General features: G+C 41.0%; 1 protein-coding gene across 5 annotated transcripts; it reads left to right on the forward strand.

Annotated features, from left to right (window-relative positions):
• The first annotated feature begins 75 nt into the window (after positions 1-75).
• Positions 76-27,693, forward strand: TAF12 (TATA-box binding protein associated factor 12). Of its 5 annotated transcripts, XM_053660488.1 has the most exons (9): positions 76-184; positions 5,000-5,039; positions 12,318-12,402; positions 12,861-12,941; positions 13,121-13,372; positions 15,372-15,449; positions 18,499-18,613; positions 25,196-25,284; positions 27,217-27,693. In XM_053660488.1, exons 3-9 carry the CDS (start codon positions 12,331-12,333, stop codon positions 27,250-27,252), a joined length of 723 nt encoding a protein of 240 aa, XP_053516463.1. In that variant the 5' UTR covers positions 76-184; positions 5,000-5,039; positions 12,318-12,330; the 3' UTR covers positions 27,253-27,693. The 5 variants fall into 5 exon arrangements, with proteins under 5 accessions (XP_053516463.1, XP_053516462.1, XP_053516464.1 ...); XM_053660487.1 differs by lacking the exon at positions 5,000-5,039; XM_053660489.1 differs by lacking the exons at positions 5,000-5,039; positions 12,861-12,941.
• The last annotated feature ends 72 nt before the right edge of the window (positions 27,694-27,765 follow it).

Genomic DNA, 27,765 nt, shown 5'->3' on the forward strand with positions numbered 1-27,765 from the left:
GGCAATCTGCGTCTGCGCAAATCAGGCGCGCGCCCGCCGGCCGGAAGAGCCGCGCGTTTCCGGGTTGGAGGCGGGGAGCGGTGCCGGAAGGACTCGGGGAGGGCCGAGCAGTCTGACCGGCTGCCGACACGATCGCTTCACTGGGGCAGTCTCTGCATATCATGGGGAGATAGACCTGCTGCCTGTGAGTCTTGGGCCCTGGCAGTTGAGGAAAAAGAGCGGGAGGAGGGAGTCAGGACCCAGACCCATAGTGGGTCAGTGTTTGAAGAGGCAGGTTGTTGAGACAGGACTGCGAGGAATCAGGCTCTTGGGACGGGACTGAGGGGATCGGGGATCGGAGAAGACGCGGCTACGGGGACCCGGGCTCCAGACCAGACTTAGGGAACAGGAACAGATGTGAGTTCGCTGGCACCTGAGAGAAAGCGGTCTGAGAGGGACAGGATTGTGAGGACCCGGGCTCCTAAGAGGAGAGTGGTCGGAACGGAACGGGGCGTGAAGACCCCGGCTCCTGAGAGGTAAAAGCGGAGCTGTGAGGACTTGGGCTCCTAGGAGGCAGAAGTGGGACAGTAAAGACCCGGGCTGCTAAGGATTCAGAAACAGCAGAAAGACTTTGATTCTTGAGGGGCAGAAACAGTAAGGGAACTTTTGGGTTTGGGAGGAACAGGAGCGGGCAGTTAAGAAGGGCTTCTATGGGGACAGGATCGGGGCTTGGAGACTCCGAAGTACCTGAGGGAAAGGGCTGTGAGGACCCGAACTCCTAAAAGCAGGGTATCAGGGGCCGTGGCTGTGAGATCAGTCTCTAAGGGAAAGGAAGAGAATTCGGAAAACTATGGTGATCCGGTTTTTTTTTTTCCCCCTCATATTCTCTGAACCCAGAGTGGTAAAGGATGTATTCAGAAGATTTCATCACTCTGCCTCTTTGGCTTTTGGCAGCTTTTCTTGTGTCAGATCCTTAATCTAGGAAGGCCACATGCATTATTCTTGCGAAACTGATGTGAAGTTGAAGCAGTTTGAACTCAGTTATGTACTTGACAAGTGCTTTAAATTCCATTCCCCTCTACCCTGACTGAGTGCAGATCTCTACCTCTCATACAAAAGAATGTCAGAGATGAAAGGGCCCGAAAGATAATCTTTTTAAAATTCCTGTTTTACGAGCAAAGAGGGCTTAGGATCACAGTGAAGCCATGCTGATTAGATCATGATTTTGGTGCCGTACCCTGCTGTACCTAGCAAGTAGAAGATACTTGGTTAAAATTTAAAAAAGGCTTGGCTAACATCCCTTGAAAACATGCTTCTTGAATCTGCTCTAACTTCAAACCTAAGGGAATTTTCACAGATTCTACTACTTTATTTTTAGCGTTGCTACTGTATTCACATTGATACAGTGAATGTCACTACCAGTTAAGAAAGTTTTCAATGAAGCCCATCCATCCCGCAAAAGATGTAGTAAGCCATTTAAAAGTTGCAGATAAGTACTGCTGTATCCTGTAGTTTTAGCATAAGCATTCACTGGAGATGGCTGCTTTTAAATCGGGTTGTCAGAGAGACATGGACCAGTCACTTTTCTTCAGTAATATCTTGTACTGAACCTACTCAGACTAACCAGCAATATCATAAGCACCCTCAAGTATTTTTAAATTTTTATTGACTTTATTAGGGTGACATTGGTTGATAAAATATAGTTCTCAGGTGTACAATTATGTAATACATCATCTGTATATTGTATTGTGTGTTCACCCCAAGTATTAGATCTTAGATCCTTTAATTATCACTTACAGCCCCTCAAATTAGATATTGTTAGTCCCATTGTACAGACAAGGACATTGGTTCAGAGATTAAGTACCTTGTCTAAAATCACACGGTATTAAGCGGCCCAGCCCTAGTCAAACCCAGTTATGTATTTGATTAATTTTTTTCTACCTTTCTATGTGATTTCTGCTTCATGTTTGTTTGCCCATCAGGAAAATGGAAGTAGTAGTTTTACAAAGCATATTATTGAATGAATTCACTTCTCCTCCTTAAGACTCAATGCCGAGTACTATAACTTACTAGGATAAGTTATGTAGTGTGGTATTTGAGGAGAACTAAATTCCTGTGTTTTTATTTTTATTACTATTTTTCTTTTTAAATTTCTGTGTTTTTAAAGAAACATAGATATTCAAGATAGAAAAAGAAAAACAAAATAGGACCTGAATAGAACTTTTTAGGAGACCAAGAAAGGCCAGTTTGAAACAAGGGTTTAAGTTAGATTAACTTTACAATTGTAACATAACTAGATGATTGAGGAAATTGGGATAACTTAGTTGAAACTATTTTTTCCCAATGAGTTAGCCTATGCTATTTGCAGATGCCTATACTGTATGTATAGTGACCAAAACTTACACCAAATTATGCGGTTAATAAGTATGCTCATGCCATCATTTTGGAGTACTTAATGGTTCAGTGATAATTTGTTACTGGATTAATAGCTTCACCTTCATTTACAGAATGTACTTATTTCACTCCTTGGTGGCTCTAATATTGATTGAATTATTATAGTAGGATTTCAAACTACTTGATCAGAAAATCATTGTGTTCGAGTAGAAATGAACATGGAACATACTACTTTTGACCTGAGGTCTTTGGGGAAAGCTCCAAAATACTGTGGAGGCAACATGTCAGCAGTGCTTATAGTCTGCACTGTGAAACTGGTGTGTCAGAGACAGGAGACAAACTTTGAACTCGGTACATATGAATTTAATTTAAAATCTTACCCTAATTATTAGAGCTGGAAGGGACTTTAAAATTTGCCTGGTCCTGCTGTGGAAACTCTGGACACAGGGACCTCACTTAACTCGGTGGCAGGGTACCCAACCCTCCTGAGCTGGATCTTCTCCTGTCAGTCTCCTGCTGACCATTTGTCTCTACTGTTTTATTTCAATCTACTTTTCTTTTTCTAATGTCTATCATCATAAGAATGATTATAGGATGCCACCAACACGTATCAGAATGGGTGAAACCTTTTAGTTTTAAAACACTCAAGTTTATAACTAACATTTAGGAGAGCATATATATTAGTGAACATTGAAAACATGTTCTCCTTTGTGCTTACTGTGTACCACACACTCTTTAAGTGCTTTAGATACATAAACTTTGAATTGCCACAACAGTCCCATGAGATATACTTTATGATTAACTCCATTTTACAGATGAGGAAATTGAGGCATAAAGAGATTAGGCAACTTGCTCAAAGTTGCCTAAAGTTAGTAAGTGGCAGAATTGGTACTTGAACCCAGATACTGTCACCAGAGTCCATGCTCTTGGCCACTGTATTGTATTGCCATTGTATTAAGTCTAAGCCACCTAAATAGGTTCCAACTACTTCAAAAACGAGTGGAGAAAACTCATACTTCTCTTGCTTTCAAGTGTTACACACTGTAATTAATTGATTCTTTTTGGTTCCTTTAGGCCGGGAAGTAAAGCCAGTGAGGAAATAAACAATTAAGTAGAAAACCCAGCCATTAAGTCAAATCATGCACCACAGCGGCCTTTATGCCATCAGGGTGGTAGTCCCCTTGTCTCCACATTTTGTGTAAATAATAAGTTCCTAAATGTTTCAGAGATAAAAGGATGTTAAAGATAATCTGATCTTCTAGTCTCTTATTTTTCTTCATTAAAAAAAAAATTGTTAATGGAACAGATGCCCAGAGAAGGCCAGGTCTTGTAACTATTACAAGGTCTCCACTGGTTTCTTACCTTCTGAAAAATCAGATCCTTTTAATACAATAATAGCATTGCAACTGGATTTCTATTTGAGGAACAAAGTTGCTAAAAGCAAAAGCAGGACTTGTCATCCTCAGCCTTTCAACCACAGTTTGAATGTGATGGGTTCAGGGGAGGGAGAACATGCTCGGCTATTAAACTCGTGGCCATACAATATTGATTACTGGCGCATGGGCTTTCTGACTTTGGGAATCTCTTCATAGCACATGATTTCCACGTAGTAGGTGCTAGTCAGGGTTTACTATTATAATTGTCCTCTCAAACTGTCCCATAGTTAATGCCTCTGTTTTTTATACAGCAGTATATCTCTATCTTTTGGCATTTTAAGGTGTGAGAGTTAGAAATTTGAGTAGCCCAAAGGCAACCATGCTCAGTGACATAATGGAATTCAGGTTATTTACAGTCACTTCATAATGACTCTCCATAATGATATGGAGAGTCATTAACCATTCTGATCAAGCTGTGATATTTTGTTTTTTACATTTTCACATAATAAAATTTTCCTTTTGTGGGGTATGGATCCATGAGTTGTAACAAGTGCATACAAGGGAGGGACCTAACAAAAACCCCAGAATTATCTCCTGGAGGCCCCTTGTAATACAGGCTTCCCCTGCTACGTGAGTGTTTTAGGAAACCATCTGTATTTGTACCAGCTGGTGGTGTTGTGAGAGGTTGCATTTGGTTTCAGTGATTTTTTTTTTTTTAACTCAGTGTCATTAACCATTTCATGTTGGGTGATTTACGACTGCACCTGTCTACACAGCACTGAGTGATCAACAGTTTTTGACCAAAAATGGCATGACCCCCGTGCCCCACCCACTGTATTCCCCCTGTCTCACGCTGAGCAACTTTTGTTTCCCTGAGTGAAAAAAGTCCTCAGACGGAAATGTTTTGCTGATGTGGAAGAGATGAGACAAAAAAACAACAGAAACCCTGAAAGGCATCAGAATCAACAAGTTCACAAACTTTTAATCAGTGAAAAAAAAACTTCTCAATAGGTATTTGAATACGTTGAAGGTGACTGAAGTTTAAACCTGTTAGAATAAATATACAATTTTTTATAAACAAATTCCAGGGTGTTTGGGGTCCCCTCTCATACTGTGATGTAAGCACCGTAACATTCAGGTTACCTAACAGTTACACCACTCCCAAAATTTCCCTTATACTGCTCCTTTGTAGACAAACCCTCCCCCACTGAAACCCCTGACAACAACTGATCTGTTCTCCATCCATGTAGCTTTACCTTTTCCAGAGTGTCATATAAATGGAATCATACAGTAAGTAACCTTTTCAGTCTTTTGTCTTTCACTTAGCATAACACATTTGGGATTATCCATGTTGTTGCATGTATCAGTTCTTTCTATTGCTGAGTTGTATAGATAAACCTAGTTTGTTTATCCATTCACCAGTTAAAGGGCATCTATCTGGATTGTTTCCAGTTTGGGGCAGTTATAAATAATGTTGCTATAACATTTACATACTGATTTTTGTGTAAATACAAGTTTTCATTTCTCTGGGGTAAATACTTGAGAGTGGGATTATTGGGTCACATAGGCACATATTTAACTTTATCAGAAATTGCCAAACTTTTCCAAAGAGACTGCATCATTTTACATTCACATCATAAATGTATGTCTATTTCAGTTGCTTCACATCCTCTCCAGCACACTTGTTTTTTCTTTTTTAAATTTTAGTTGTTCTAGTAGGGATTTAGTGGTCTCATTGTGGCCTTAATTTGCATTTCCCTAATGACTAATGACTATTGAGAATCATTTCATGTGTTTATTTGCCATCTATATATCTTCTTTGGTGAGGGATCGCTTCATACATTTTGCCCATTTTTTATTAGTTTTTGTTGTCTTTTTAAATTTGTATTTATTGATTTTGAGAGAGAGAGAGAGAGAGAGAGAGAGAGAAACATCAATTTGTTCCACTTATTTATTCACTCATTGGTTGATTCTTATATATGCCCTGACTTGGGATTGAACCTGCAACCTTGGCATATTGGGAAGATGCTCTGACCAACTGCGCTGCCCGGCCAGGATGGGGTTTTTTGTTTTCTTATTGTTGAATTTTAAGAGTTTTTTGTATATCCTGGATATAAGTTATTTGTCAGATATGTGATTTGTAAATATTTTCTCTTAGTCTGTGACCTATCTTTTGATTTTCAGAATAGAAGTTTTCTATTTGGGTTAAGTCCACTTATTAATTTATTTCTTTCGTGAATTGTGGTTTTGGTGTTGTAGCTAAGAACTTTGCCTGACCCAAAGTCATGATAATTTTCTCCTAAGGTTTCCTCTAAAATTTTTATATTTTTACATTCTTAAACCTGTCATAAGTTTTGAATTTATTTTTATATAAAGTGTGAGATGTAGGTCAAGATTCACTTTTGTGGTTACCACTATATTTTTTGCTATACTTAAAAACAGAGGTCAGTATTACCTGTTTCTTCCAAGAAAACAAACCAAATAATAGTTTTTTAAAAAAATTTTAAGGTCTTATTTATTTATTTTTAGAGAAAGGGGAAGGGAGGGAGAAAGAGAGGGAGACAAATGTCAATATGTGGTTGCCTCTCAGGTGCCCCATACTGGGGACCTCGCCCGCAACCCAGGCATGTGCCCTGAGTGGGAATCAAACCAGCGACCCTTTAGTTCACAACATGCACTCAATGCACTGAGCTACACCAGCCAGGGCAGTTTTTAAAATTTTTTATAGGTAACTTATATGCAGATAGTACAGAATTTGGGATATACAATAAGAAGTAAGTATAGTAGAAAATTTGGGGTATTCAATGACAAGTAAGTTTTCTCCCACCTCCCAAGGCAACCACTGTTATTAGTTTCTTGTGTATCTTTCTAGGAAGAATTTATGCATTTACAGTTGTGTATCTGTGTGTCTTAATAAATGATAGCAAATTATTCTTACTATTCTATACCTTACATTTTTACTGAATAGTGTTTCTTGGAGATTATTTCACGAGCTTCCTCTCATTAAAAAAAATAGCTTTATTGAGATACCTTTCACTTGTACAGTTCACCCATTTAAGTGTACAATTCATTGTTTTTTGGTACATTCAGGACTGTGCAACTGTCACTACAATCTAATTTTTGAGTATTTTGTCCTTAAAAAAAAGCACCAAAACACCATACTATTAGCAATCAGTCTCTTTTCCTTTCCCCCACCTCCCAGCCCTAAGCAACTAACAGTCCAGTTTGTGCCTTTATATATTTGTCTATTCTGGACATTTCGTATAAATGGAATCATATAATATCGTATAATATGTGGTCTTCTGCTACTGGTTTCTTTCAATATAATATTTATTTTATTTATCTATTTTTAGAGAGGGAGAAGGGTTGAGAAAGAGAGAGAAAGAAACATCAATGTGTGATGCGGACACTGGCCTGAGTGCCCGTGGCATTCACATGGACTATAGAGTCCTGTGGAGGAAAAGGGATGGAACAGCCACTCTCTCAAGGGGAGAGCACCCCCCCCCACCCTTGCCTTGACAGGTTTTTATTGGCTTTATTTGCATAGGAATACAGGGCCTACACACACACACACACACACACACACACACACACACAGCTCATCAATCATTGTCAGGCAGTAATGATCAAACAATAGATAACATTAAAAAAACTCTGAGGGCTAACTCTGAGTCAGGGTCAGGGGCCAGAAAACTTTGGGGAACAAACTCATTTTATGCTTGGACCTTTATCATTTAAATTGTGGGTATTAGCAAAGTAGGTCTCATAGGATTTTATGCATTCTTTCCTAGGTCTGATTGCCCTAGGGATCCCGCCCTTACCCAAACAGAGCCCCACCCACCTCCAGCATTATTTCAGGCTTAAGTCAGGCAGGGGAAGTAAGGCAGCAGAGAGATTAGAAGACTTGTTGCAGACAGAATGAGGACTCAGGCTATGTCAAAGTTGAGGGGTGACGGTTCCCAACAAATATGTGGTTGCCTCTCCAGTACCTCTCACTGAGGACCTGGCCCACATCCCAGGCATGTGCCCTAGATTGGGAATTGAACCACTGACCCTTTGGTTCGCAGGCAAGTGCTCAGTCCAATGAGCCACTCCAGCCAGGGCTCAGCATAATATTTTTATGACTCTCATTCTTTCTAAGTGTATTCCATTATGTAGTTATACCCTACTCTGTTTAACAATACCACTTTTGATGGACATTTGGGTTGAAATTTCTTGTATGTGTAGTATTCTATCACATACAAGTTATTAACGTAAATAGCTAAAAATGAAAGTATGGGATCAAAACAATAGATACTTTTAAAATTTGGGTGGATACTATTAAGTAGCCCTTTATAGTGACCTGTAGCTAACTTATATTCTCTTCAACCCCCAAAAGTATGAAATGACTCTATAAAGTTTTCAAATACAGTGTGTATAAAACTTTTTCATCATTGCCAAATGGGGAATAAGAGGTAGCTCAAAAAAATTTTTAAGAAAAGGTAGCTCATAGTTTTAATTTGCATTTTATTATGAACTACAATAAGAATTACTTTATTATTTTAACAGCTATTTGAATTTCTTTTTCTTGTGCTGTCATATTTTTTGCAATTTTTGGGGGGGTAGTTGTTTATTGATTTGTAGATAATTTTTGCTAGTTTGTCTTTTTTCCTTTGACTTATTATGTTTGTTGCCATATAGACATTTTTTATTTTTATAAAATTTAACATATCAGTCTTTTCTTTTATGGCTCCTGAGTTTTAGGTCATCTTAAGAAGGATTACAGTTATTCTTGAGAATATATTTTTCTAATTTTTAAAAATCAAGCCCTGGCTGGTGTGGCTCGGTGTGAGCTCTGGCCTAAGAATCAAAGGGTCTCCAGTTCCATTCCCAGTCAGGACACATGCCTGGGTTGCAGGCCAGGTCCCCATTCGGGGGCACCTGAGAGGCAATCACACATTGATGTTTCTTTCCCTCTCTTTCTCCCTCCCTTCCCCTCTCTAAAAAAATAAATAAATAAAATCTTTTTTTTTAAATCGAGGCAATTTTAGACTTATATGCAATTGCAAGAAATAATAAAGAGCAATCCCTGTACACTTTGCCCAGTTTTCCCTACTGGTCACATTTTGCAAAACTTGTGTAATACAACCAGGATATTGACATTGATACAACCTACCAGTCTTACTCAGACTTCCCCAGTGTGGGTTACACACTTTCATTGGGGTGTGTGTGTGTGTGTGTGTGTATTAAGTCTTACACAACTTGGTCACTTTTTTCATTTAATCCATCACCATAGTCAGGATACCACAAGGGTCCCTGGTATTGGCCTTCTCTAACCCACCACCCTGTCACCCAACCTCTGACAACTACAGTAATGTGTCCTCGATTTCTAAAATTTTGTCATTTTTAACAGTTATATATAAATGGAATCATACAATATGTACTCTTTTTGTATTGGCTTTTGTTCCACATAATTCTCTATAGAGGTTTATCCAAGTTGTGTGTTTAGTGTGTTTCTATTGCTAAGTAACACATATTCTGTGGCATGATGTACTACAGTTTAACCATTTACCTGTTGAGAGACAGCTGAGCTGAATCCTGGTTTTGGCTCTTACAAATAAAGCTACTGTGAACATTCATGCACAAGTTTTTTGTATCAACATAAGTTTCCATTTCTCTAGGATAAAGCCTAGGACTACAGTTGCTGGGTCATATGTTAGTTGCATGTTTACTATTTTTTTCAAATCAGTTTTACTAAGGTATAATTTGCATACAGTACAATGTAGACATTGTAATTTCATGGTTCTATGAATTTTTTTTAAATCCTCACTCGAGGATATGTTTGATTTTAAAGAGAGAGACAGAGACATCAATGTGAGAAACGACCCCCCACACGCACCCCAACCAGAGATCAAACCCACCACCTTTTGGTGTACGGATGACTCCAACCAGCTGAGCTGCCTGGCCAGGGCTGGTTCTGTGAGTTTTGTTAAATGTATGCAGATATGTAGGCATCACTCCACTGAAGATACAGCACTTTTATGTCACCTTAGAAACTTCCCTCGTGCCTCTCTGCAGTCCGCCTCTGCCCTATCAGGAGAGATCAGTTTTACTAGTGACAGAATTTCATACAAATGTAATCACACCGTATATATTCTTTTGAGATGGGCTTTTTTCCCCTACTTAAATATTTTAAGATTCATCCTTGTTTTGTGTTTATTTGGTTCTTCCTCTTTTTTAATAAGCTATTTCTTAAAACAGTTTTAGATATACAGAGAAATTGCAACAATAGTACAGAGTTCCCATATACCCTATACCCAGTTTCTTCATTACTGACACCTTATTTGCTGTAATTAATGAACCAATATTGAAATGTTACTGTTAACTAACATGTATAATTTATTCAGATCCTGGGTTTCGCCTAATGTCCTTATTCTGTTCTAGGCTCCCATCCAGGATGCCACGGTGCATTTAGCGCTCATGTGCATTTAGGTTACTCTGAGAGCGCATGCTTAGATTTTCAAGAAACTGCATACTGTTTTACAGAGTGGCTGCACCTTCTACTTTCCCGCTAGCAGTATACGAGTGATCAGGTTTTCTACATCCTTGCCAGCATTTGGTAAGGATTTTTTTTTTAGGCATTCTGATAGGTATGTGGTTATATCTCATTGTAGTTTTAATTTGCCTTTCTTTATTTTTTAAAAGATTTTATTTATTTATCTTTAGAGAGAGAGAGAAGAGGGAGGGAGGAAGAAAGAGAGGGAGAGATACATGGATGGTTGCCTCTCATACGCCCCCAACTGGGGACCTGGCCTGCAATCCAGGCACATGTGCCGACTGGGAATCAAGCCAGCAACCTGGCTCACAGGAGAGCACTCAATCCACTCAGCCACACCAGCCAGGGCTAATGATTTTTCCTTTTTTTAATGATTAATGATGTTGAACATCTTTTCATGTACTTATTTGTCACCTGTATATTTTTGGTGAAATGTCTGGTCATCTCTGTTGTCCATTTTTTAATCAAATTACCTTTCTTTTAAACTGTTGAGTTTTGAGAGTTCTTTACACATTCTCGGTATTAGTTGGAAATGTAGCTCGTCAGTATTTTCTCCCAGGCTGTAGCAGACAGTACCAAAGCCTATATATACCATGTTATTTCCTATACATACTTTCCTATGATAAAGATTAATTTGTAAATTAGGCACAGTAAAAGATTAACAACAATAACTATTAAAATAGGACAATTATAATAATGTAGTGTAATAAAGGCTGTGTGAATGTGGTCACTCTCCCCAAATACCTTTTTGCACTTACCTTCTTTGTTGACGTGAGATGAGATGGTGACAAGGCCTACGTGACAAATGGAGTGAGGTGAAGGGCGTACGTAAGCACTGTGCCATAGCATTAGGCTGCTCTAAGGGTCACGTGGACATAAGCACTGTGATGCCAGAACAGTTGATCTGATAGCCCAGATGGCTACCAAGTGACACACTGCAGGCAGCATATACAGTGTGGATATGCTGGATGAAGGGATGATTCATGACCTGGGCACAAGTGGGCGGGGCGGCATGAGATTTCATCACGCTGTGCAGAAGGTCATGCAATTGAAAACTTATGAATTGCTTATTTCTGGAATTTCTCACGTAATACTTTCAGACTGTGGGGTTAACTGAAGCTGGAAAGTGAAACCTTGGATGAGGGGTGGGGAGCAGACTACTGTATTTCGATGTCAGCCATCTTTGCCTATCCTGATTCTTCTGGTGGTAGCATTTGTGGGCAAGGGAGAAAGCATAGACCTTATGTGGTTAACAACAAACAAACAAGCAGTCCTGATACCCTGCTGTCCCCCTCAGCTGGCTCTTGGCCAACAAGTTTCTTTTGGTCATGTGACCAGTGTACATAGTTGCTTTTATTAGGGGAAGCCAGGGGAAGATGTCCTATTAGAAAGTTAGAAGGTATGTTGGGGAGGAACTCAGCAATAGGGGCAAGAGTAGAACGGATGCAGGTACCCATTCTGGTTGCTAAGCTTTACCAAGTTCTGAAAACCATTGCTTTGAGTTCTACAAGTTAAAATTCCACAACTTTGCCTGGTCAGTGTGGCTTGGTTTGTTGGAGTATCTTCCCATGCACCAAAAGATCGGGGGTTTGATTCATGGTCAGGGCAAATACCTAGGTTGTGGGTTTGTACCTCATTGGGGTGTATGCGGGAGGCAATCAGTGTTTCCCTCTCATATGTCTCTCTCTCCCCCCCTTTCTCTCTCTAAAATATTTATATACATAAAATAAAATTTAAACAAAATAAAACTCCACAGTTTTGGCCAGTTATAGTATTCATATGCTGCCAGTTTATCCCTAACAATAGAATATTCATTATACAGGAAGAGAGTCTGTGATTATAATCATTAAATAATTTTAAAAGTTGTATATGGAAAAGATGGAGATGTTTTTTATGGTGCCCAGTAGGGATAAGGAGATACGCTTCTCCGCATTCCGTTTGTCTGGATCCTGGTTGGCGAAGGTGTGCCAGGCCGTGGAGCTGAAATGGTTCTGTGGCAAAGGTGGTTCTTGATGCCAGCTGTTCATTTACAGGTAGCTTGTGAAAATGGCTGCCTCTCATTTCACCGGGCTCACAGCTGTTGCTGACGTAATTAAAGATCTAGACACTCAGATAGCTGTAAGTAAGCGCTTTGAGGCTTCTGTGGGAGGAACTTAGCGAATGTGCTTCTGATTTGTTGTGACACCAAAGCTGATGTCACAAATTCAAGTTCATGGCTCTAAAATGTAGCAATCTCAGCTGCTCCAGGCTAGGGACTCTGCATGCACTTGAAGATTGCTAACACTCAGAGAAAATTTGCTCTTGATGACCAAAAAAGACTTTCACGATTGCTAAAAATTGTGTTTATTAGGCATAGCCCTGACATACAGTTAAGCATGTTTTGAAATGTCAAAGTGAACTAATCTGTCTTCTGAATTTTTGTGATTGAGTTCTCAGTATGTGACTGTGCCATAATTTCTTTGAATTTAACATTATTTGATGTTCAATAATAGTGCATGTAGTACTTAACCATGTATTCTCTTTTTACAAAGTCTCCAAAAATGGCTTGCTCATTCTAGTTTGTTTTTGTACAAAAGATTCCTCATTTCATTTACTTATTTCAATTTGGTGGACTATGTCATTCAGCTTCTGGAGAAGAGGTGGTTGCTAAACATCAGGTGAGAGCAATGAATATTCTTCATTCCCTCCATTTTTAGTGTGCAGGTATCAGATGGTTACCATCTTTTATACACTGAAGACCTTTCAAAGTCTGATAAACCACATATAATTTTACTTTCAAAACTTATCCTTTATTACAGGTGCCTCTGGGGCTCATTTTCCTGTTTTCCTTCCACAGTTGATTGGCCTCGGTCCTCATACCTCCAGAAAGAAGCAGGATCTTGATAAGCTCTATGAGCTGAAGTCCAAAGCTCGGCAGATTATGAACCAGTTCGGCCCCTCAGCCCTCATCAACCTCTCCAATTTCTCATCCATAAAACCGGAACCAGCCAACACCCCTCCACAAGGCTCCATGGCCAATAGCACGACAGTGGTTAAGATACCAGGCACTCCTGGGTCAGGAGGGCGTCTCAGCCCTGAAAACAATCAGGTATTATCCTCTTGCTTTTTGCTCTCTGTGATCACCTCTCATCCGTTTCTTGAACCAGTGGTACTTTGAGAGATAATCCGTCTCAGATGCTGCCTCTTCCCCTCAGTTGAAAAACTTCTTTTTACCTCCATGGACTTCTGAAGTTCTAAATTGAATGATCATGTGCAACATTTATCAATTTTTACTTATAATATTTATGTGTATCTCCCCCTTTATATATAAACATATCCACACACATTAATACAACACCTTACCTATCACAAGTTTTTATATGTTTATATGTAAATATATGTGCTATATAATTATTTGATGAAATAGTTAAGTGACATAGTAAAATAATGGATTCAATATTTATTATTCTTATAATAAAAGCACTTTTGCTTTTAGTCTTTTCTCCTAGTTCCTCTAGCTGCTGCCGTTATTAATTTTCTGCAGTGATTCTAAAGTCTTCTTTCCTTTTTCTGTTTTTGGTCCTGATTCTATCCTCCAGAACCATAAGAAATAAATATAATCTCTTGGGCCCTGGCTGGTCTGGCTCAGTGGGTTGAGTGCCAGCCTGTGAACCAAAGGGTACCAGGTTCAATTCCCAGTCAGGGCACATGTCTGGGTTGTGGGCCAGATCCCTAGCAGGGGATGCATGAAGGGCAACTACACGTTGATGTTTCTCTCCCTCTCTTCCCTTGCTTCCTTCCCTCCTCTCTGAAAATAAACAAATAAAATCTTAAAAAAAAAAAAAAGAAAGAAATATAATCTCTTGACTTGGGCCTCAGAGGCTGGGTAGACTAGGATGAGAGGACGACATTGCAAGAGAGTGGGAGGAGGGACTAGCAAAGGTGAGTGGGGAGGGTTGGGCAGATAGAAAACCAGCCTACGTGGATGTGGAGTTTACTGGAGAACAGGAGATAAAATTATGTGGCTAGGATTACAGGAAGACATACTGGGCCCATACTGATCAGTTTCCATTGGAACTTTTAGTCAATAAAAAGTCTGCAAATATTTAATAGAGTAAGTAATATAATCAAAACAGTGTATGTTTTAGGAGGGTTAACTTGGCAGCCAAGAGACTAGAGAGGTAGGAAATGGGCAGACTGGAAGAAGACCAAGTCTAAGACGTTTACAATAAATCAAGACGTGTTGAAGGCTTGAATTAAGTGCTAATGCAGGATGGAGAAGAATGAATAGATCTGAGACTTCATTAACAAGTGGTTATTTTAAAAAATATTCTATTTTTCCTTATTTCCAAGTTATTCATGTTTATCACAGAAACTTTTGAAAAACACAAAGAATAAATAGCTAATAATTTTACTACCACTCAAAATAACTATGGTTAGCATTCTATTGTGTGTCTTCAATTATTTTTAATGGTATATACATGTGACATGACATTTCCTCTATGAAAGAGAGATAGTTATACGTACTTATACAAAGATTTAGTTATACAAAGATGATCACATGTTCCCTGCCCTCAGGGAGCTTTCAGCCTATTGAGTCAGAAACAGGTAAGTTTATAATTGTACGTAATGATAGAAGGATATACGGGGTACAGTAGAGGCCAAAGGAGGACATGAATGCTTTTCCCTGGGCGGGCTAGAAAAAGCATCAGAAAGGAGGCACCATGAGCCAAGCAAGGAGGAAGAAGGATGGAAGAGCATGTTCAAAGGCAAAGATCACAGCAAAAGTATGATCTGTGGTGGTCAGAAAATTGTAAATTATTTAATGTGGAGGGAAACTGAGGCACAGTGAGAGAAAGATGAGGCGGAAACTGCCTGCTATGCGTTGGCCTCTCTTCCAGACTGCTCCTTCTGCCTTTCCCTAGGTTGCTTCAGTCTTGAGAGTACAGTCGTAGCAATACCACCAGGTAGGCTGGACTGTTAACTCCTTCGAAGGCAGAAACTGAAGCCATTAAATTGACAATCTTTTTTCATCATAATGTAATGAGTTTCTGGTTTGTTTGTTTCCTTGATACTTGGCTGAAAAATCTTCTCCCAATTAACTTTAGGTATTGACTAAGAAGAAATTACAAGACTTGGTAAGAGAAGTGGATCCTAATGAGCAACTAGATGAAGACGTGGAGGAGGTAAGGTGGTTGGGTACCCCCGAGACTGTCCCTGAGAGCCAGAAAAGAATAGTGGTTACAGACATTAGAGCCAGACAGATCTGACTTTGCAGCTTGGCTCTGCCACTTAACAGCTTTGCGGCCATGGACAAGTCACTTACTTCCTGACACTCAGCTTCCTCCTGTGTTGATAGGGTGTGACATTATTTATCTAGAGGGTCATTGTGAGGGTCCCATGGAATAACTTAAACAAGTCACTTTATACCTAACAGCTGCTGCTACTTTTGTCTGGCAAAAAGGACATAGTCCACTGTTATAGGCAATCACTTGCAACAATTTTAGTTGCTCCTAGAATATTCTTTCATGTTTAAATAATTACTCAAAATAATATAAAACAGATATTCTTATTTTCATTCTTTTTCCTTTTTTAAAAAAAAGATATTTTTTCATTCATTCATTTAAAACATTTTTAAAATTTATTTTTAGAGAGAGGAGAAGGGAGGGTGGAGGGTGAAAGAGAGAGAGAAATATCAGTGTGTGAGAGAAACACACATCAGTCAATTACTTGGTCCTAGCTGGGGACCAGCCGACAACCCAGGCATGTGCCCTGACTGGGAATCAAACCAGTGACCTTTCCATTAGCAGATCCAGCACTCAGTCCACTGAACCACACTAGCCAGGGCTGATTCATTAATTTGATAATAGTCTATTGACTTCCTTTTATGATAGATGATACTTTTGTTAAACCATTCACATACATGCCATGTACTCTCTCCTTTCCCTCATTTTCCAATATAATTTTATCACAGTTATTTAATAACTCAAAAATCAGTATCCGCATTAGTCTGACTATACAAATACTGTTCATCACAGAGCCAAATCACTTATGTCTTTGATTACTTTTCCTTTCTTGTGTAACTTATTTTCTTGAAGTTGATAATTGACTCATTTTTTATTAGTTTTCTTTTTTTTTTTTTAAGGTTTATTAACATCTTAAAATTTTTTTTTAAATTTATCTTTAGAGGGGAAGGGAAGGAGAGAGGAAGAGAAATATCAGTGTATGGTTGCCTCTTGTGCGTTCCCTGCTGGGAACTGGCCTGCAACCCAGGCATGTGCCCTGACTGGGAACTGAACCGCAGTTGTTTGGTTGGCAGGCATGGGCTCAATCCACTGAGCTACACCAGCCAGGGCTGTTAGTTTTCTATGTGCCTTTTTTATTCTGCTTCCACCATCAGCCCTGTTGTGCACCTGTCAACATTGTTTTCCAAATGAAAAAATAATCTATCAGTTTACGTCATCCCCCATGTCCTCACCCCAAGATTTCAATCCTAGAAAACGCCATCCTCTTGTGGTCTGATTAATGTTAGTCCACTTGCATAAATCCCTCCTAGGTCTTCCTTTGGCCTCTTGGGATCTCATTTCCTAGATCACACATCCTGTTTTTACATTATTCCCTTTTCTTGTTAAAGCACTTTTTTTTTAACTTTCTACAGAAGGATAGATGAGAGGTAAATGTCTTAAATTGTCTACATTCCTCACACTTGATTTTTAGTTTGGCTGTATTTAGAATTCTATTTTGGAAATTGTTTTTTTCCTTTCAGCTGTGAAGGGTTGTTCCATTATCTTCTGAAAATCTCCTATTAAGAAATCTTGAGCTATTCTGATCCTGACCCTACTGGGGTCTTATCTTTTTCCTGTTCTGAATTTTCATGTGAGCCTTAGTATATTTATTTTTTCATTTGTTGTACTGAGTTTTTGAAGGCTTCTTTTATTTTAGCAACTTGTGTGCCTCAATTCTGAGATGATTTTGTGTACTTTGTTTTGATTTTGCCTTTGCTGAGGCATATGTAATGATAGGAAAAGAAAATACAGGTCATGAAAACAGTATAACTCTATTTTTTTATTTTATTTTAACCAGAGGGAGAATATTTGCCCTTTTTGTATAAATGTGGGGTTTTTTTTAGCAGCACCGTTCTTAAGATATAATTCATGTACCTATTTGAAATATGGTTTGTTGGTTTATAGTATATTCAGAGTCATGCAGCTGTTAACACAATCGACTTTAAAACATTTTCATCATCCTTAAAAGAAACTCATACTCATTAGTAGTCATTCACCATTTTCTCCAGGGCCCAGAGCCCTAGCTACTAATATAATTTCTGTCTTTATAGGTTTGCCTGTTCTGGACATTTCAAATACATGGAACCATAATATTTGCTCTTTTGTGATTGCCTTCTTTCACTTAGCATAATGTTTGTTTTAAGATTTTACTTACTTTAGAGAGGGGGGAAGAGAGGGAGAAAAAGAGGGAGAGAAACATCAATGTGAGATAGAAACATCAATCCGTTGCCTCTTGTGCTGTGCACCCCAACCAGGGACCATAAGTCAGGCATGTGCCCTTGACCAGGATTCAGACTGGCAGCCTTTTGCTTTGCAGACCGATGCCTAACCAACTGAGCCACACCGGTCAGGGCCGTAGCATGATGTTTTTGGCTTCAGAATTCTGATTTTGCTCATCACACAGGATTAATTTACAGTGAAGTGGAAAGAACCCAGGATTTGGACTCAGAACCTCGAGGTTGAATCCTGGTTCCACTGCTTAGTAGTTGCATGGCCATGAGCAAGGTAGTCTCCTGAAGTCTTAGCATCCTCTACTGTAGAATGAGGACAAAACTCATGCCCCATTTTCTTCACAGGATTATTATCAGGACTAGGTAAGATAATTGGAAATAAAACTGCTTTAAGAGCCTGTGAGTGAAGAATAATAATGACTCACTTTTTGTTTTCCCACCTAATTCAGAAGACAGTGTAAGGGAGAGGGATTGGGCTGGTTGCCGCCTGCTGGGTAGAAAGTGTAAAAACTCATCCTCAGGAGGGTATGAATTGCACTCTGCCTGGTTAATGAGTTAATGTGTTTCTATGGCCATTGTCACTCCTCCTTCTCACCTTAAGCCAAAGGCTGATTATAGGCCTTCTAATAGAAAGCCTGACTAAATCTGTGGTTGTCCCAGCTACAGGCACTGACCTGGCCAATGACATGATTACTCTCCCATACTTTTGTCTTCCCCAGATGTTGCTACAGATCGCGGATGATTTCATCGAGAGTGTGGTGACAGCAGCCTGCCAGCTCGCTCGGCATCGCAAGTCCAGCACCCTGGAGGTGAAGGATGTCCAGCTGCACCTAGGTGCGTGGTCCCATTTCTCCCTGAGGTGTCCACACCATTGCTCCTTCAGGACCGTCAGGAGCAGTGTAGTCAGAGGAACCTTCGTGCCAGGGTTCGACCTGTGGACCCTGAGACTTGTGTGTTCCCGGGCATGGGCTTTGCCACTTTCTAACTGTGTCACCTTATTCTTCTTCCTTAATTTCTCTTGGAGCCCCTTCCTCATTGGTGAAATGGAGATCATAATATCCTCCTTACATGGTGATTGTGAGAACTATGGATTTGGTTTGTAAAATGACTGGCACAGGACCTGGCCCAAAGTAAGAGCTTAGTAAATGTAGCTACGGTATCTCTACCATTCAGATAATGCTGTTTCCCTTCCAGTTTTTGCCTTATATGGATTTTTCCCAAGAAAATGATAATTATAATGCAAAAATCATTTTGTTTTCTGCTTTCCTTGCTAAGAAGAGGTAAGGAAAGATTCTGCAATAGAGGCATTGAAGAAACTACACCCTGGTGACACCTTGGTTTTAAACTTTGGATTGTACTAAGCCAACAGTCCTTGACATTCTCTGGCTTATAGCTGCATCACTCCAGTCTGTGTCTACATAACTGTAATCTGTGCCTCTGGCTTCCCATGGTCTCTCGTGTGTGTGTGTGTGTGTGTGTGTGTCTGTCTGTCTGTCTGTCTGTCTGTCTCTCTGTGTCTCTTACCCTCTTCTCCTAGGATACCAGTCAGGTTGGATTAAGGGTCCATCATACTCCACTATGACCTCATCTTAACTGAGAGTTGATCCTTGAACAACACGGGTTTGAACTACATGGGTCCATTTATATACAGGTTTTTTGCAGAAATACACAGTCAGCCCTTTGTGTTCTCAATTTTCATGCTGCAGATTTATCCAGGCACAGATTGAAAACAGCATTTTCTATCCAGGGTTGGGAATCACGTATGCAGAGAATGGATAATTTTATGTGGATTTTCGGGGGGGTTGGTGCCCCTAGCACCCACATTGTTCAAGGTTTAACAGCACATCTGCAACAGCCCTATTTGCATTTCATTCTGAGGTACTAGGGGTTACCTAGTTCCTCAGACTTCAGGATATCTTTTGAGGATACAGTTCAACCTGTAGCAGAGCTTCATCATGTCCATGTCTGATGCTTGGGCTAGGAACTTTCAAAAAGCTGGGACTGTGCAGGTTTCTCTGTCTCTGCCTCTGTCATCTCTCTGCATGGGCTCCTCATATGCAGCCCCAGGATGGCTGGACTTCTTACATGGCAACTGAAGGCTCCCAGAATGAGTGTTCCCGAATCACCTGGCAGAAACTTCACAGTGCTTTCTAACCCAGTCTCTGAAGTGACACAGCATCACTTCTGCTAAATTCTGTCCTTTGAGGCCATCACAAAGGCCTGTCTAGGTTCAAGGGGAAGGTAAACTCCATCTGTTGATGGGAGAAGTGTGAAGGAATGTGTAGACATGTTTTAAAACCAAGATAGTACAAATGCATAGAAACAAATTAGAATGGTGGTCACCAGGTGCTGGAGAGAGGAGAAGGAATGGGAAGTTACTGTTTAATGGGTACAGAGTTTTGATGGAAGAAATTATGGAGGTGGGAGTGGTAATGGTTGCACAACAGTGTGAGTATGCTTAATGCCACTGAACTGTTCACTTAAAAGTATTTAAAGTGGTCAATTTTATGTATATTTTATTTTATTTTTATTTTTAAATATATTTTTCATTGATTATACCATTACAGTTCTATTTCCCCCTTCATTCCCCTCCACCCTGGACACCCCCTCCCCCACCATTCCCCCCCTTTAGTTTATGACCACGTGTCTCAAGTTCTTTAGATTCTATATTTCCCCTACTATTCTTGCTCTCCCCCATATTTTTTACCTACCTTCTGTGCTACGTATTTTCTGTACCTTCTCTCCTTTTCTGCTCCTCCCACTGCCCTGTTGCTACCCCTCCATGTGATCTTCATTTCTATGGTTCTGCTCCTGATCTAGCTGTCCTTTTAGTTTGCTTTTGTTTTAGGTGTGGTTGTTAATAACTGTGAGTTTGCTGTCCTTTCACTGTTCATCTTTTTTATCTTCTTTTTCTTAGATAAGTCCCTTTAACATTTCATATAATAAGGGCTTGGTGATGATGCACTCCTTGAATTTGATCTTATCTGAGAAGCACTTTATCTGTCCTTCCATTCTAAATGAAAACTTTGCTGGATAGAGCAATCTTGGATGTAGGTCTTTGGATTTCATGACTTGGAATACTTCTTTCCAGCCCCTTCTTGCCTGTAAGGTCTCTTTTGAGAAATCTGCTGACAGTCTGATGGGAACTGCTTTGTAGGTGACTGTCCCCTTATGTCTTGCTGCTTCTAGGATTCTCTCCTTCATTTTCATCTTGGCTACTGTAATTATGATGTGCCTTGGTGTGTTTCTTCTTGGGTCCAACTTCTTTGGGACTCTCTGAGCTTCCTGGATTTCCTGGAAGTTATTTCCTTTGCCAGATTGGGGAAGTTCTCCTTTATTATTTGTTCAAATAAGTTTTCTACTCGTGGCTCTTCCTCTTTCCCTTCTGGTACCCCTATAATTCGGATGTTGGAGCATTTAAAGATGTCCTGGAGGTTCCTAAGCCTCTCCTCCTTTTTTTGAATTCTTGTTTCTTCATCCTTTTCTGTTTGGTCCTTTTTTTCTTCCTTCTGGTCCACTCCCTTGATTTGAGTCCCAGTTTCCTTTCCATTACTATTGGTTTCCTGTGCATTTCCCTTCATTTCAATTAGTTTAGCCTTCATATGTTCCTCTAATTTGTGGCTAAAATCAACCAGTTCTGTGAGCATCCTGGTCACCAGTGTTTTGAACTATGCATCTGATAGGTTGGCAATTTCTTGTTCGCTTAGATTTATTGGCTCTGGGGCTTTGAGTTCTTCTTGAGCCATGTTTTGGTCTGTTCACTCCTGTTACATATGAGGAGGGGAGCCTTAGGCGTTCACCAGGGCGGGGCCACCAAGGTCGCTGGTTCGTGATGCTGTATGTGGGGGAGGGGTCAGAGAGGGACAATGGCGGTCCCCTCTGCTGCTTCCAGCTGCTGGGGCCTGTTCGGTCTGTCTCACTGCTTGCTCCTTCACCTGGTTTATCTGTGCGCAAATGTGTAACCATGATCAGCCTGCTGCCTTGCACCCTCAGTGGGTCCCCCGTTGCTACTCCACACCTGGGATCCGCCCATGGCTGCCTGCGCACCTGGGTCGCTTGCCTGGTTCGGTCTACAAATCTTTCCTGCCCCACCCCGCTCCGCTGCTGGCTCTGCCCCTCTTACCGGTCTGGCTGAATAGTTCGTTGTTGTTGGACTTCCGTATAGTTCAATTTTCTGTGCTTTGGCTGCGTTTTTGTTACTAAAACTTTGTTGTCTTTAAACTTGGTTGTGTGAGAAGGTACAGTGTTTCCACCTACACCTCCATCTTGGCGGAAGTCTACCAATTTTATGTATATTTTACACACAAAACCATAACATTACACTACATTGAGAGTTTAGCATTGCTATTTTAAAAAATATTTAGTATTTTAATTATCGAAAATAAAATTGGAATGTCATTTATTCATTAAGGGTAAGAAATAATTATCACAGAGACTAGAAAACTCTACATGACCAGACAACATCTGTAGCAAGGCTTAAGGAAGCTGAATCATAATCAAAAGATTGCTTGCAGAGCATGGGGAATTCGGGAACCTAGAATGAAATACACCAGGCCTGCTGCACATGCCCTCACACCTCTCAACAAAGATAGCCTTTGCCAATGGGGCTGCAAATTCTTTTTTTTTTTTAACTGGTCTTAGAGAGAGAAGAAGGGAGGGAGAGGGAGAGAAACACTGCTTTGTGCCACTCATCCATGGACTCTGGTTGACTCTTGTATGTGTCCTGATCATGGGATCGAACCTATAACCTTGGCCTAGTGGGACGACACTCAAACCCACTGCACTACCCAGCCAGGGTCAGGCTGTAAATTCTCGACTCCTCTCTTCTAGTTGGACTAGGATGCCAGTGTTTGCTTCTGGCTCAGTTTTCTGTGTTTTTATAGTTGAATAACCTCCTCTTTGACAGAGTCTTTCTTTAGAAATGTGAGTGTTAAATGAGATAATATACGTAGAATGGTTCGCACAATGCTGCTTTGTACCAGGCATTTTACTATGTCTTATTCACTAAATGATCATTGTTATTATAGTAATATCATGTGAACTATAAATACACACAATTTTAAATATATTTCCACACATTCTTCCTGATGTGGCTCAGTGGATTGAGTGCCTCCCTGTGAACCAAAGGGTTGCCAGTTTGATTCCTAGTCTGGGCACATGTCTGGGTTGCCCTGGCCAGGTCCCCAGTAGGGGGCGTGTAAGAGGTAACCACACATTGATGTTTCCTTCTTTCCTTTCCTTCCCCTCTTTCTAAAATAAGTAAGTAAGCCCTGGCTGGTGTAGCTCAGTGGATTGAGCGTGGGCCAGACAGTCGTGGTTCGAGTCCCGGTCAGGGCACATGCCAGGGTTGCAGGCTGGTTCCCTGCAGGCCAGTTCCCAGCAGGGGACCCACGAAAGGCAACCATACATTGATGTTTCTCTCCCTCTCTCCTTCTCTTCCGCTCTAAAGATAAATAAATAAATAAAAAATCTTAAAATAAATAAGTAAATAAATAAAATCTTTAAAATATAAAAATAAAATAAATATATTGCTGCACATCCTTACATATATGCATTCATGCCAGGTAGCTACTCTCCTTTTTTAAAGTGACTTTACAAATCTGCATTTTGATTCACTTTGTGTCGGTTGTAAAGTTTAATTCCCAGAGAATAAACTTAGTGCCCATTTCAAGTACTGACAACAAATAATATTAGCAAAAGACTTCAGACATTTTTATTTTCAAAAAAATATTAGAAGAGAGCTCTATATAAAACTATTCTAGACCCAAACATGAATTATTCATTTACTCAATATTTAATGTGCATTAGACACAAATTTTAGCTCTGAAACCACTTATATACAATTTGATTTGAGTAAGTGCCTGCCTGGGGCAAAACAAATTTGCAAAACAAATGTTTGAAGTACTCTAGGGAAGTGTGATAAAGAGGTCCCCTTGTAATTCTTTTTAAATAGACATTCATTCTGTAAAAAAATCTTGTGTGAGTGCAGTTGACCCTTGAATGACACAGGTTTGAACTGTAGGTCCACTTACATGCAGATTTTTTTCAGTTATTGCGTACAGTACTGTAAATGTATTTTGTCTTCCTTATGATTGTAAGAGCCAGAAACCACCATTCTGCCCATCTATGACCTGCTACCTAAGAACTCATCAAACAGGCAATGACCCGCAATTAGCTGGGCTTCCTGTACTCCCGAAACTCCGGCCCCGTTTACTCCTAGCCTGCAGCCACAGTTCATGCTCACCCACGGTACCTGACCACAGAACATTCCCTGCCAAACAACAGGCTTGTGAATAATCTAGTATTCTGCAGAAGCTAGTCAACTCTCATCCTCTTCCTAGGCAGTCCGCCTCATGCTTCACCCCTGACCCATCCCTTAAGACTCAACCCTAAACTCATAAAAACACCGGTGCTTGTACCCTCCCCGCTGCAGTCTGCTCGGACTCAGCCCGATGAGCAGTTTACTTATTAAATCTGATAAACTCAGTGCCTGTTCTCCTGTCATCTCTCCCCTCACTCTGCCGAACCTAACAATTATTTTCTTAACATTTTCTTTCTCAAGCTTACTTTATTGTAAGAATACAGTATGTAATTCATAATAACATACAAAATTAGGTTAATCAACTGTTTATGTCACCCGTAGGGCTTCTGGTCAACAGTAAGCTATCACTGAAGTTTTGGGGAAGTCAAGAGTTATACGCAACCCTGACCAGTGTGGCTCAGTTGGTTGGACGTGGACCCGCAAAGCGAAAGGTCACCTGTTCGATGCCTGGTCAGGGCACATGCCTGGGTTGAGGGTTCAGTCCTCGGCCGGGGCATGCACAAAAGGCAACCAATTGATTTTCTCTTTCACATCATTGTTTTTCTCCCTCTTTTTCTCCCTCCCTTCTCCTCTCTCATATAAATAAAATATAAATAAATAAAGGCTCTCAAAAAGCACATGCAGATGTTCACTGGGGGTGCTGAGGCCCAGCGCCACACAGCCCCACACTGAAGCAGCAGAGCTGAGACTCGGCCCTCCGCTCCACAGCACTGGGAGCGCCCTTCCGTTCCTACTCTTCCTTAGGGTTTGGTGGGAGGGGTTACTTTGAGCATAGGAGTAAGACATCTGAAGAAACAAATCACTTTCGTTTTCTGTGGAGCTTCATGGAGACTTTAGGACTCAGCACCCACGGCTTTGACTCATTTATCCCTTTTGTCCTGGCAAGAAGGTCACAGATGGCGTCCGTGGATACCTTGGAGGCACGACATGGGATTCCCCCGTTTGTATTCCACAGAATCCTTCTGCAGGGTTCCTGTTCCTTAGTCTAGTTGACTGTTTAGATTCAGCCTCCCTGACCCTTGTCTGAGGATCACACTGCACCCGGACATTGCCTTCCCAGTCTCCTTACCTCTGTGCTGGCCTTTTCCTTGCAGAACGCCAGTGGAACATGTGGATCCCAGGATTTGGCTCTGAAGAAATACGACCCTACAAAAAAGCTTGCACCACAGAAGCTCACAAACAGGTGAGGAGCCATCAGAGCCCCGGGGCAGCCTTGGCTGATTTCTCAAGCTGTGTCTCAGGGGCACGCGCAATAGCTCCCATCACTGCCGTTATCTCGCCCCTTCCACTCTGGGCCTAAGGGCAGAGAGGTCAGAGGCAGCGGGGCTCCGTGGGAGATCACTCACATATTTCCTTGGTGTATGGCTATTCCCTCAGCTGGGCCTGTTTTTTTCTGTTAACTCTGATGGGCATTGCTTAAAGCTGTGGAATCTAAGTTCTAATATGGACGGAACTCATCCCTGCCCGACTCCTTAATGAAGTCTTGCTTCATTGTTTGTGACTTGAACATCACATTTGGCCCTGTGACTGAGGACAGGTTAAGGAAGGCAGAGGTGTGCTGCACTTGGGGAGGGAGGCAGCACCCAGACTGCTCTGCCAGGCATTCTGGCCTCTGTCCCAGCTTCACCTTCGTTCTCTGTCTCTCTCACCATGGAACTGAGAAGTCATCCTGAGAACCTAACACTGCTTCTGCCGTGGAGCACGTTGTCCCAGTCATTGGTCCATCTAGTGGCAGCGGTGGCCTCCCTTGACAAGGCTATTCTGTCTTAATCTCTGTCTTTTCTGTCTTAATGTAACTGCCACTCTGATTTGAAAAGAGAGCTTATTCTAAGCTTGACAGGCACACCTGGACCACCTTGGCCAAGCGTCCCTTGCTTTCCACAACATGGGATCTCCGGAGTGGGTGTGTCTCCAGAGTTCACAGAAGCAGCTTTGTGAGGAAGCCTCAATAGCCTGGATCAAAGGACCACAGTATTCTTCAGAAGGGAGTCTTTCCAGATAAGAGAGGGTCATTTTGTCTCTGCTCCCAGATTATCCACTTTTCAGCCATATATGTATAAACAAATACAATGTTTCGACAGTCCTTGGTCAAAAACAGCAAGCAAAGCAAGCAATTCAGCAATTTGGGCGGGGCCGGTAATAGTCAGATTTGAACTCAGTGAGCTGACTCTTTCCCTGGTGGGTTATGGTAGAAGTCATTGGTGTCCGTTTCCTTTGTTGCATGTCCTCCAGTGTGAACGGTACGGGCCTGAAAGGAAGGCCCCCCCCTATTGTCTGCAGCAGCAGGGAAGCGAGTTGGTGTGGGTGGGGAGCCTCGGAAACACGCTTTGATGGCCTTTCTCTAAGTCCCCAAAAGGCAAGAGCTGTCACCTGATTTTTTTTACATTGAAATAATTTATTACAATTTTGAAAGGCTTGTCTTAAATAAGAGCAGTTATTAAAGGAACAGTTACTGTTCCGGCTAAAAAATAAGTAAATTCCTAGAAGTGACAGCTGTTGTAGCCAGTTGTGAACCCGGAAAAAGATCACGTGACACCGACAAGAGCAGGACAAGACAGGTAAAGATGCAGCTAGTGTACATCTCCTGAGTGATGATCAGATTTATAGAATGGTTTATTTAATCAAGGCATTTAAAAATACTCATTTCCTTGATATGCCTTCGAAGGAAAATCTTTCCGCAGCTGCAGTTTGTTAGTAAAAGAAACATATTCATTTCGTTTATCCAAGTAGAACTAAACTACTTAGGAGCCAGTAGCAATCTGAGGAAGTAAAGGAAGGTGGACCTTGAGAATCAGACCTAGAAATAGATACCCCGCACATCGATGTGATAAATAATCTTGTGTGTCACCTGCTTTCAACTTTTTTGCCATCCTGCTAGCCTAGAACAGTTTGTCCTTTGGTGAATGGAATGGATCCGCTGGCCCAGCTACACATCACTGCGGCCCTGCAGATTGTCCTCAGGTTAGATGGAGGCTGCTGAGCTGGCCCGTGCCTGTAGGTGCCACAGGCTTCAGCCTGTGACGTAGACCACGCCAGGCCACCTGCTAGCTACACGGGATGTCCCAGAAAGTTCCTGACTGTAACCCATGTGTTGCTTATTTTTCTCTCCTTTCAGAGAATGGCATTGATCCGGAAGACAACCAAGAAATAACACATGGAAAGGTCAGGGAATGGACAACAATGTATTTGGAGATACTTGAGCTGAGACCTCAGCCATCTCATCCTTGGATTTTTTTTTTAATGCTTTACAGAGAAGCATATATTTTTTATTAACAGTGCAGCAATATCTATAATGACTGAGAGGATCTGCCAAAAGAATAAAGCCTCCTTCCCCCACTTTGGCCCCTTTTCCCTGCCGTCTCAAAGAGGAACAATGTATCTTCCAGAGAAGATTTTATTTGTGGTTTATTATATAAGTGATTGAACATGGGACAAAGCGGTATGGTCTTGTTTGGTGAGACAGTATTAGCAGGATTTGTGGAGGTTTCTGTTTTCTTCTCCCTTCCCTTTTTCCCTGTACTTTGTAATGTCAGTGTTTATATGAATATGACTTTCATTTGCTTTTCCAGAATAAAGAAGTTATTAATCGAAAGACACAGGGTGCATGGCCTACAGCCTTTGAAATCCCCGAGGTAGTTGGGAGCAGGAGCAAGGCTGGGTGCAG

Source organism: Artibeus jamaicensis, unplaced genomic scaffold (genome assembly GCF_021234435.1).
Source record: "Artibeus jamaicensis isolate MK-2021 breed Jamaican fruit bat unplaced genomic scaffold, CSHL_Jam_final scaffold_847, whole genome shotgun sequence".
NCBI classification, from domain to species: domain Eukaryota; kingdom Metazoa; phylum Chordata; class Mammalia; order Chiroptera; family Phyllostomidae; genus Artibeus; species Artibeus jamaicensis.

Coding starts and splice junctions, on each gene's coding strand:
- TAF12 (XM_053660488.1), top strand. CDS start 12,331: ATGGCTGCCTCTCATTTCACCGGGCTCACAGCTGTTGCTGACGTAATT. Junction 12,942..13,120: donor AGGTGGTTGCTAAACATCAG/GTGAGAGCAATG, acceptor TTCCTTCCACAG/TTGATTGGCCTCGGTCCTCA. Junction 25,285..27,216: donor CCACAGAAGCTCACAAACAG/GTGAGGAGCCAT, acceptor CTCTCCTTTCAG/AGAATGGCATTGATCCGGAA.